Source organism: Glycine max, chromosome 20, assembly GCF_000004515.6.
Source record: "Glycine max cultivar Williams 82 chromosome 20, Glycine_max_v4.0, whole genome shotgun sequence".
Taxonomy (NCBI): Eukaryota; Viridiplantae; Streptophyta; class Magnoliopsida; order Fabales; family Fabaceae; genus Glycine; species Glycine max.
Window position 1 is genome coordinate 29,737,580 of NC_038256.2, and position 12,276 is coordinate 29,749,855.

Genomic DNA, 12,276 nt, shown 5'->3' on the forward strand with positions numbered 1-12,276 from the left:
TTGACAAAAACAGTAATAAAGTTTCGGTAAGATACCTGTAATTTTTACGTGACTTTAGAGAGTGCAGCACGCATTCATGGGAATCTGTTGTACTTGGTTATTTATATAGAGATGTGCAGCGCCACCAATTATAAAACTAAATCAATTGGAGATATGTGCATCTTAATACAAATGTGGGCATGAGAACAATGTACAACTCTGACTCCAAGAAGGACTCCTCCCATAATAGAAAACAAACCACTTGGACACAAGTTAGTTGTTTAAAAAAATTAGATTTGATTTTAAAATAATTAATAATGTAAGTTATGTTAATTTATGATTTTTTTAAGGTGGCTACGACGGGGAAATCAACATATTGGTAATGATGATTTGATACTTTTTCGTTGTAAACTAGATATTATGAAATGACATGAGGTAAAAACATTTAAATTTATTGGTTAAATAACAATTTGACATTTCATATTTCATTGAAATTAATCAAAATTGGAATTATCTGCAGTTTGTCTGGGAGCCTTACTCAGCAAATGTTATGTCAGTGTTGCCTCCAATTTGTTTAGTTGGAAGTGTTGCATGGTGCGCGATGGTGCCACTAATTTGTTTCCAAGTCATTGAGTAGCATCAACCTGATAGAGTTTTGAGACAATTTGGCATGCAACAATCAATTCCAAATTCTCCTTCGCAACCATTTAATATTCATGGCATATCTTTGAGAGGAAAACATGAGGAAAATTGGGGGCAACTGTTAGGCCCAATGATCAATCAATGGAACAATCGGGCTAATTTTAGGGCCGACGCTTATCCTCGACAAGAAGGTCTATTGAACTTTAACTCCAACTATATGGTGTGGTATAGGCATAAAACAAAGATGTTTGTTGACCCTAAAAATGCAAACATGGCGACACTGGTATTTTTTATTTTTTCTGTCATATTTAACTTCAAATAATTTATAAAATTTAAGTTCATGAATTTGAACACGTAATAATTGCAAGCTGAAGTTGCAGAGATGTTACAGTACATGGTGTCACCACAAGGGAGAAATACATGGACAGTGGACGATCTAGTGCCATATGTAGAGAAAATAACAATTTTATCTGAAGAGCAAAAGAGAATAACTGAACCTCTGTCACATGGTCTAGCAACAGAACATGAATTTCCAGCCCAACCGTTAAATATTCTCCAATCAAGTGTTGAAACAAAAGGCATAGCCAGACGAAGGGAGACTGTTGAAGCTGAACCATATTTGTATCCACAAATGACAGAGCGTGGCCATGGAATGTATTACACATCACCAGCATTTTCTCAGTATCCGGCACAGATGTATCAGTATCCATTCGAAGCTCATCAAAGTGATACTTCTACAAGCGAACATTCATTAGGTAGTGTTGTGGAGACATATGCGAATTTTTCATGGCCTACTATGACCCCTTCACAGCAACATGATGTTCTAATTGAAACACCTAATGCCCCATTAGGTACTCAATGAAATATACCCAGAATAATACCTAATATGGATGAATTATTAGGTGTTGATTTGCGTCATCAATTTTCTCTTGAGGCTGACCAGCATGAAGAGGGGGGTCATCGTGGCAGAAGAAATCCTGATAGACAGGCACGAAGATGGGATCGTCCATGCGGCACATCCTCACATTATCACCAACATCAAGACGATTGATTTTCTTTTTAGTATTTAAATTTTTTTGTATGTTTTTAATTTAAATTTTAGACTTGTATTATCATTTATGTTATGAATATTAACCAATTGATCAAGTTTATGGCACGCACATAAATATAATAATAACTAATTTAAAAAACAAACTGATCATCGATAGGTTCCATTTCATTCAAGTAGACAAACAAAATACATAAATCAATTAATTTAACAACTTCCACATTCAGATTGCATTGGACATCGACGTCTGTTGTGTCCTTCTCTTCCACATCTACTACATTTTTGTCGGTGCTCAGATGGTTCCAGCCAATCCATCTCATTCCTTATCCTTGTTGATTTTGGCCGACCTTTCGCACGAATTGTACTTGGATCAGGGATAAGTGTCCATTGCTCATCAGAAGGAGGAATAACCGCTTCATTCCCAAGAGGCCACCATTGCGCGGAATAAGCTTTTAGGATGTGCTCATTTGTGTAAACAACATCTACATATTGGAAGTAATTCATGTTCACGTAACCACAAGCAGCAATAATGTGTGAACATGGATAGTGAAGAACATAATACTTTCCGCATTGAAAATAATGGTCATTCAAGTTAACTGCCCACTTTTGTCTGCCACGTTACGTTCTAGGATTGAAGGTCTCCTCTACTTCAAGCTTGTTCTTGATTTTTTTGAAGTTCTTTAACAACCTTAGAATAATATACTTGTCCTTCATTTAATTGTCTTTAGGCTTGGCGACCACGATCAACAAAGTACTTTCGACACCTACTATATGTTGATTTCACCAAAGCTGTTATCGGTAGGTTGCGACAATCCTTCAATACATTATTTACACATTCTGAGAGGTTGGTCATCATGTGATCATATCTACGTCCTTCTTTATCATAAGTCATGCTCCATTTTTTCTTTGAAATGCGATCAATCCATGTAGATATGGCTGGACTCAACTGACGAAATTTTTCTAAATTATGATCAAATGTATGTTTGCAAGGAGTGTAGGCTGCATCAGAAGGTTTTGTTAACAACAAAAATTTGAAGTATATATGATACATCAATTAACATCATATTATAAATTAAATCTTACCCAATTTCTTCAACATTTCTTTCTGTTTGGCATTGTTGAATTTGCGATTGAAATTACTTGCTATGTGTCGGATGCAGTAAACATGATAAGTGTGGGGAGGTTGCCAACCAAGATGTTCGTTAGCAACAACAGACTGTATACTCGCGTGACGATCAGATCTGAGACAAATACCATTTTTATTTGTCACGTGTTCACGCAAGTGTGCCAAAAACCATGACCACATTGTTAACGTTTCACCTTCGACTATGGCGAATGCTAGAGGAAGAACACCACCATTTCCATCTTGTGATGTGGCCATCAACAGGGTCCCATAGTATTTCCCATATAAATGTGTACCGTCAACTTGTATGATTGACTTACAGTACTTAAAAGCCTTTTTACATTGACCGAAAGTCCAAAATACTTTATCAAATTGACGGTGTTCACGACTCACCATGTTTCCAACAATAAAATCGTCATGCGGTATTTGAAAATAGGATCCAGGAGAGTGATTTTGCATGTGTTTTAGCCACGACAAAAGTTTCGCATATGACTCTTCCCAATCGCCATATTCAATTGCAATCGCTTTTTGTTTCGCCATCCATGCTTTTTTGTACAAAACCTTACAGGAAAATGCATTGTTTATCCTTTCTTGAATCAAAGAAACTTTTATTGATGAATCTTCTCTAATCATGCACGTTAATAAAATAAGAAAATTTAAATAACCAAAAAATGCAAAAGTAGGATAATATGAACATAAAACACGTACCTACTACACAAGTGGCAATGAAATCTGAATCAAGCTTCTCATGATCTTGTGTCATACTCATATTCAGACATGTGTGTGGTCCACCCCATTGTGTCACTTTCCATGAATAAGTTTTTTTTAGATAAAATTGCCCTCATAAAATGGGCAAGGACACTTTGCGCTTTTATTTGGGCAACAAACGATATATTTGTGCGATTTGGTTTCAAGAACTTTAAAACTTTGATGCACCTTCATAACATATTGTTTGAGTGCATTTTTTAAAGCATCTTTACTATCAAAATCCATACCAACATATAATTCTTGCCCAACATTAAAAGTAGATGGCATGTCTAAATCACAAATGTCCTCCTCATTAGGATGACTCCAATTGATATTGTTATAATGGAAAGCATCACTCCAAAATGGATTTTGAATTCCATCTACACCAAATATATAACAAAATAAAATTCATGTCAATTTCAACAAAATTTTTATTTATCATTAAATACAAATGTTATAAAATGATTAATGTATTCAACTCTTTTTAAAATTTAATTAAATATACCTTCTCTTGGTTGAACAATTGTAACTGGTTGAACCATGTCGGCGACTTCATCATCTGTATCAGATATACCATCAACACTATCATCTTCATCTAAAGAGTCTTCAACGTATGAATTAGACACAAGATAATCATTATTATCTTCATCTTCATCCTCATGTAAATTGCTTACATTTCTTGGCGGTTCCGACTCATTATTAGATAAATTATTTTCACATGATCTAACAGAATTTGCAGAATGAAACGCAGAACCACCAACAACATCCTTTTCTATGTATAATTCTAAAACTGACATTTGTTCTTGTTGCCGAAAACTTTCGATCATAGTTTTAACATCTTCGTCATCACAAATTTGTAATGCAATATATTTTCCTAAAACTAAAAATCTGCAGCTTATACAAGAAATAATTTCATTATTTGCTAACCTTATCTTTTCTCCTATTTTTTTTCAAAGCATTATAACTCATTCCACGATTAATTTGAGTTGCTTTTTTACTGCCTTCAAATATTATACCGTCATTCTCTTCATATACCCTTCCATTGAAATATAAGACTGCTATAACAGAATTCATCTTATACCAAAATATACCTACAAAACAAATTTATAAATAATTAATCATACTAACAAAAATTCAACTCCGAAACAATTTTAATAACTTCAAAATTAAATAATCTAAATCTAAAAAATAACACACTACAAATTATAAGTTAATTATATATATATATATATATATATATATATATAATGATGTGAGGATTTTAAAAAAAATTACCACCTATATTAAAATGGGAGACATACAAAAAAATAACAAATCTTCAATTAAATAATCTAAATCTAATAAATACTACAGATTAAAAGTTCATTCTAAAAAAAATTATAAATGATGTCATCATTTTAAAATGAAAGATATCACCAATATTAAAATAAGAGACATATCAAAAAAATAATAAAACTTCATCTCGGAGCAATTTTAATAACTTAAAAATTAAGTATTCTAAATCTACAAAATACTACAATAGAAAACTTAATTCTAAAAAATAATTTTTAAATCATATGAGGATTTAAAACTAACATATACAACAAATATTAAAATGTGAGACATACCAAAAATTAACAAAACATTAGTTGGTATCAATTTTAATCCCTTAAAAATTAAATAATCTAAATCTAAAAAATACTTAATATTAAATCTTAGTTCTATAAAAAAATATAAATGATCTCAGAAATTTACAAATAAAGATAGCACGTATATTAAAATGACAAAATGTGAGAAATTTAAAAATAAAGATAGTACAAAACATAACTAAAAATAACAAAAGTTAAGGTAGAACAGTCTCAAGAAAAAATTTTATCCACTCAGATATAGAAACACACAAAGCTATTTGTGTTTTCCTCTCTAACTTTCTCATTCATATATATATATATATATATATATATATATATATATATATATATATATATATATATATATATATATATATATATATATATAGCCAGAGGGATTGGCGGGAGCACATGGATCATGAGTGTTCCGCTAGAGGGATTGACGTAACAACATGCATGGGTATTTCGCCAACCATATTGGCGTAACCCATGCTGTGGCATGCATGCTGGTGGTGGCCATGTATGCATGGGGTGGATGCATGCATGCATGGGTATTTCTCGCCAGTGCTGTTGGCGTAACCCACATGCATGTATTTCGCAAGTCGAGTTGGCGTAACCCTTTCGGGTGTCTCGCCAGTGGTGATGGCAGAATAAGGGTTCTGCCAACAGGAATGGCGGAACCCTAAAAAAAACCCTCCTCGGAAATTCTTTGAAAATAGACCCTCTGAAGTAAATAGTTTGTAAAAGAAACCTGCTTACGTCATTTTGCCTCTACTTTAAAGCATAGTTATACTTATCGATCATTTGAAATTAGTAAAAATTACGTCAGACATGAAATTAATTTGAATCAAGTTTGTCAAATTATTTTGGGTAACAAAAAAGAGATAGTAATGAATAGTTGCTTAAGTGATAGTACTACCTTCCGATTGAAATATAAACATAAAAAAATTAATATATTAGACTAAAATATAGGCAAATTTTAATTAACTCTCATTATATTTAATGATAGTATATCCAAAATACTTTTTATTTAATTAGAGCTTTATTTTTTAATAATATTTACTTTTTTTTCTATGCAACTAATGTAAATGGTCCTTAATTTAGGAAATGAATTAACTTCTTTTAGTGAGATTATTAAAATTAAATAATGTTAACTAATTTTTTTGATGAATAGAAGTTAATTTTTTTCCATATATTTCAGTTTGAGAGATTACATAAACAAGTATATATATAATTGGTTTCAGAACATTGTAAATACTTATTTATATATATATATATATATATATATATATATATATATATATATATATATATATATATATATATATTTTATGCACATATTATTTATTTTAAATATTTCTCATTGAAACAATTTTTTTTTGTGAAAAATAGGTGTATGGCTTAACTAAAAAAATTAGGATAAATGACCATTTTAATCTTTGAATGTGTAAAGTGTAATAAATGATAATTTAGTCCTTTAATAAATAAAATTTTTAATTTAGTCCCATAATTTGTAAGAAGTGTGACAGTTAAATATTGTGTATAACTTAATGACAAAAAGTACATGAATTTTACAATTTAATGTCAAGTTGATACTCACAAAATAGGATTGATTGTCAAATTGATTCTCGAACATTGTAACTTAATGATAAATTTATCTTACAGACTTAAAGACAGGATGAAATTATTACATATTTTATATATTCAAGAATTAAATCAAAATTTTTATTTTTCAATGACTAAATTATTACCGATTTATATATTTAGGGACTAAAATAGTCATTAAAAAAAAACAATGTCTGAACACTGAAACCTTGTTTTTTTGTTTTTTGTTTTTGGTGAGTAGAAAAAAATATTTTCTTTTCTACAAGGTTGAAAGTGATCTTTTGTTTATTTGTAGGATGGAAACTTAATATTATCAAGTTTAAAATAAGTTAATCACCCTACTCAACTAAGTAAATTACGTCTTGATAAGCTGAAAGTGAACTGCAGTTAAAGAACTTGATATATGTCCAAGTTTGTTTTTAAAAATATTCATTTATTGCACATTGTAAATCTCCACCGTGTCAATATAATGTTTCTCTCTCCCTTTCTCCATCGACCAAATGAATCTCGGTTAAATATAGAAGCATTTTCAATTCAAAATCGTACTATATGATAGAAAAGAGTCAAGTTGTCTCTCTCTCTCTTCCAATTTCATTCCTATCTCAAAGCATCTGAAAATCATTTTCTTTTGACACTAGGATATCTGTCCATGTGCTTTGCAACATGGGAATATAAATGATAGTCTCAAACATGTTTCTCTTTCTCAATATCAACATTTATTGGGCCTATGTTGGTGGACAAAAAAGCCCATAAACTTGCCCTCTGAATGAGTTTGACTTCAAAAAGAAATCGGATTATAAGGGAGAGAGAAAGAGAGCTTTGACCTCATTAATAAACCATAAATAAATCTTGTAATACAATATTCATTACGGTATGAATCAATATTCCTTACAACTAACTAAAGAACAAAAAACAATTACAATGAAAAAAAAGAAGCAAATAAGCCTTATCATCCTTTGTACAAATTTATAGCTAAATTATTTTCAAACATGGGTTTCCTTAAGGAGAGGGCTAATTTTTTTTCTTTCTAAAGATAGATTTATATTTAGACCTTAAGAGGTATGAAATAGAAAAGGGACAAAGCTTACTGTGGGAGATTGCACACTTACAATTCATTTCTCCACAACTTAACCAACTAGAGAGACTCAAGGGTTCTATTTTGTATTAGGGACTTCTACTACTATTTTGTAACCTAACATCACCATCTCTTGTTTTGGACTGATCAGCAATAAACAAAAACAATCCCAAAATGTTTGTCATTATCGAAGTGATGAGTCTCTTAATTAGAAGTGTGATATGCATCTCCTGTGGCGTGCAGCCACTGTTTTCCTCTTCTGTTTGGTTTCCTCTTTCCAACTCTTGACAATGTCATGAGCCACATTAATTGCATCCAAAGATGCACCGGAGAGGCCTCTCCTTGTGAACCCAACAGCATAAAGACCACCTTTGCCTCTCCACCCATTTGGAAATGGGTTTCTTGGAGTTCCATCATTGGTAAAAAAATCATCCTCCTGATGCAAAACATAACATTGCATTTTAGTTCTGTGCATTGAGCCAATAATTTAACTTGAACAAAGTCAAAAAACTCTTTCCACTAATTGCACATTATTATCTACATTAAAATTATTGTCCCCAGGAGAGAAACATTATAATATCTAAAAATGTACCAAGCAACCAAGCACATATTATAGATGCCTATAAATTTGAAGCATTTTCAAAATAAAATGATTTTTTTTCCCTCGACACGCAGACACACACACACCTTCCCTGGTCATTAAAGAGGGCCAGTAAGAGTACAGAAAAACTTGGAGGAAAAACAAAGCACAAGTGGATAGTAGAAGAAACACCTGTTGAATACTTATATTAGGACTATTAAAAATAAAGAAAAAAACCACCAGCCAAAACTAATAATCTGACATGGTTTTGATTTTATTGAGAGAGAGAGAGAGAAAGAGAACAACTGCAGGGTTAAACCCTATCCACTTCCATAACTGTCAGCAAGAATCCAATGCAAAAGAAACAATATAAAAAAAAGTGTCAATTAATGAATATAATTAAACTATGAAGAAGGACTAACCTTCAACCATGATGGTACATTGCTGTGATACCCAGTGGCAAGAACTACAGAATCAATCTGAAGAACTTGGCCATCAACAAGTTCAACTTTCCCTGGCAAGAACCTTCTGATTCCAGGAACCACTTTGATTTTGCCAGATCTAATTTTCTCAAGGGCCCCAATGTCCAACACAGGGGTCTTCCCTGCAGTGTGCTTGAGTTCCAAAGGACCCACTGAGGGCCTTTTGAGACCATACTTTTCAACATTCCCCAAAATCAAACGTGCCAGAATCAGCAATATCTTATCAACTATCCAAAGAGGAAACCGTTTCATCAACGTCACAGCAAGCTCAAAGGTAGATTTCCCAAAAACTTCTCTTGGCAACACATGAACCTGATCATAAACACAAAAAATGTTAGATAAAAAAAAATTTACATATAAAAAAGGACAAAACTTATATGCATGCTTTTGGTGTTACTTTCTATTCAGAATTAGAGTTTCAGATCAGTAATTCCGACAATAAAAGTTTTCATTAAATGTCAACATAGATTACCAAAATAAAACTCTAATTCTGATTGAAGAACAGTAGCACCAGAAACCGCTATAGAACTGCATCTAAGTTTTGTTTATATAAGAATGCTAATTAAGTAAGATTTTTCAGTACTCACTGAGCTTCTAACAACCAATGATGGGTTAGCATTGTGGTTACAAAGATCAAGTGAGACCTCCATGCCTGAATTTCCACACCCAACAACAAGCACTTTTTGTCCACCATAACCTTCCCCAGATTTATAATCACAGGCATGCATAACATGGCCACCAAACTCTCCCAACCCTTCAAACTCAGGCACCACTTTCTCCGAGTTTTCCCCGGTGGCGACCACAAGCGACCTGCAAATGTACTCAACCTCACACTCAGCACAACCACCTGAAGAGAGTCCTCCTAATTTCTTGATCTTCCTGATGGTCTTGATCCTCCACAGGCCAAAGGTCTCATCGTACTTTGCAGACTGCACTGTTTCATTGAACTGTGGGGCTATGCTGAAGTGCTTGGCATAGCTTTCAAGGTAGCTTATGAACTGAAACTTTGTGGGGTATTCAGGGAAGTCCTCAGGGAAAGGGACGTTTGGTAGCTGGCAAAACTGTTTTGGGAGATGAAGCTTGAGGCGATCGTAGGTGCGGTTTTGCCAGAGAGAGGCAATGCAGTTTGCTCTCTCGAGGATTATGAAGGGAACACCTTGGTCTTTGAGGCATGCTGCCACTGCAAGACCTGAAGGGCCAGCACCTACTATCACGGGTCCGTTCACCCATATGCAGCGCCTTGTGAAGAGGTCCTCTGGGTCGAAGGTTTGAACCATTGGTGGCATGTTCAGACATATGTCATGCATTTTCTTTTCTTTTTTCTTGGTTTGTGATGATGACAAAGTTTGATGTATTAGAGGGCTGTGTTGTGGCTAATATGAACCAATGTTATGTTAAGTGATTTGAACTTTGAAGGTGAAAGAGGGTGAGGGATTGACTTTTGTTGAAGATGGAGAGAGAGAGAGAGGAATGAGGTGAGATATGGTTGAATTGAGTAGTGGAGAGGGAGAGGGAACTATGGGGGGTATAAATAGTGTGAGGGGGTAGGCGAGTTTAGAGGAGCATGTGATGTCATTTGAAAATAACACTTTTTAGGAGATGTGTGTAGATCTAATCATTGAGGAAGTGAGATTAGACGGAATACGATAAGAAATTAATTGTATAATACTATATAGTTGTATAAATATTTTATTACAAGAAAGTTTAGGAATACTCTATTTCTAATACTCTTTCTAATAATTTTTGTTATTATGATAATTTATTAAATCATCTATTTTTGACGAATATGATTTGTTATTTGATGATTATTTCTCTTAATTTAAAAGTAATATTTATTAAAATTGATCATTTTTAATAAATTTTAATTAATCATACATCAAATGTTAGAAAAAGATAGTATAGTTAATATTTCTTTTTTTTAGTATGGAATAAAAATATGGATTTTTTTAGTGCCAACCGATAAGATGCTACATTAATTTTGTATGAGAAATAAAAAAAAATATTTTCAAATATTTCATAAAGCTGCATGTTGAAAGTTTAAATTTGAAATTACTAATTGTAAAATAATTCATGTCATATGTTAGAAACACGAAGGAATGTGAAAGAAATTTGCAAATAACAATTTGGTTTAAGTTTTTCATTTTAAATCAAGAATAAAAAGATATTAGATGAATGAAAAGACTTAAATATAATTTTTTAGCGTAATATTTGCGGGAAAATGTAATAAAATATCTTAATCTTTTAAGAAAAATAAATAAATTTTATTACATTTCATTATGTTTTAAATAATTTAAACAATAATAATTAATGTTACTTTATGTCAATTCAATTCATTCTCTGTTATGATCAAGATAGACGTACGCTTAGATGAGGATTCTCAAATGATATGCTTGTGGGCCGCATTTTTTTGGTTTTTTTAATGAGTACCGCATTCTCGGTTTATTACAACTAATATTGTATTTTTAAAGTTATTAATCCAATTCAAAAAAAAAAAAAAATCAGTTGTGTGATTTGATTCTTTTAAGCACTTATAATCTATATTAAGTCTTATAAATGAGAAGGCATTGGAAATGACTATTGTGCCCATGCTCCATGTGCTGACATGTGTCCAATTTGTTGGTTTTTTGGGCATTTCCACTTGGCTTCAAGTGTCACCTGTTGGATGCATTGCCGGTCAATTCTTTAACAACTCCAAACCTGCTTCCTCTCATATGGGTTAATGCTTCTTTTGTGTGGATGTATTCATGCGTTAATTCTATCTGCTTCCTCTGTTTTCCTTATTTTGCTTCCTTGGTTTGTTTGGTTTTTTCTTCATTTTTTCTGCTTTCACTTCCAGTTTAGTTTGCCAGCTGCTATGGTCTTCCATTTTGTGCTTGCTTTTCTGCATGTTTGGTTGCATTTGGATTTTTTAGGGTGTTGTTTTCATATCGCGTTGATTTTGTGCATGTTGGTATGCCTTATGAGGTTTTTCTTTTGTTTCATGCATGTTGGCTTTGTTTCACAATGAATGTTTTTTCTTTTTCGAAACCTGGAATATTGTTTGATTTTCTGTATGCTTGGTTGCTTATGGATGTTTTTTTTTGTGGTGTTGATTTCTTCAGCCGCAGAGGAGTTTTTCTTTCATGCATGCTTACTTTGTTTCACAACGAATGTTGTTTCATTTTGGAAACATGGGATGTTGTTTGATTTCCTGCATCTTTGGTTAGTTATGGTTGTTTTTGGGTGGTGTTGGTCATTTGGTGCTTATGGATGCTTGCTTGCTTTTTTGATTTCCTGCATGTTTGGTTGCTTATGGTTTTTTTGTGGTGGTGTTGGTCATTTGTTGGTTTTTTGTGCATTTTCACTTGGCTCCAACTGTCACCTGCTGGATGCATTCTCGATCAATTCT

General features: G+C 32.6%; 1 protein-coding gene across 1 annotated transcript; it reads right to left on the reverse strand.

Annotated features, from left to right (window-relative positions):
* Positions 1 to 7,539: 7,539 nt before the first annotated feature.
* On the reverse strand, positions 7,540 to 10,764 carry LOC100813983 (probable indole-3-pyruvate monooxygenase YUCCA7). Its single transcript, XM_003555677.5, has 3 exons — positions 9,476 to 10,764; positions 8,829 to 9,200; positions 7,540 to 8,262 (listed from the first exon to the last, which is right to left on the reverse strand). The coding sequence occupies exons 1-3, from the start codon at positions 10,193 to 10,195 to the stop codon at positions 8,035 to 8,037; spliced, it is 1,320 nt and encodes a 439-aa protein (XP_003555725.2). The 5' UTR covers positions 10,196 to 10,764; the 3' UTR covers positions 7,540 to 8,034.
* Between the last annotated feature and the right edge of the window lie 1,512 nt (positions 10,765 to 12,276).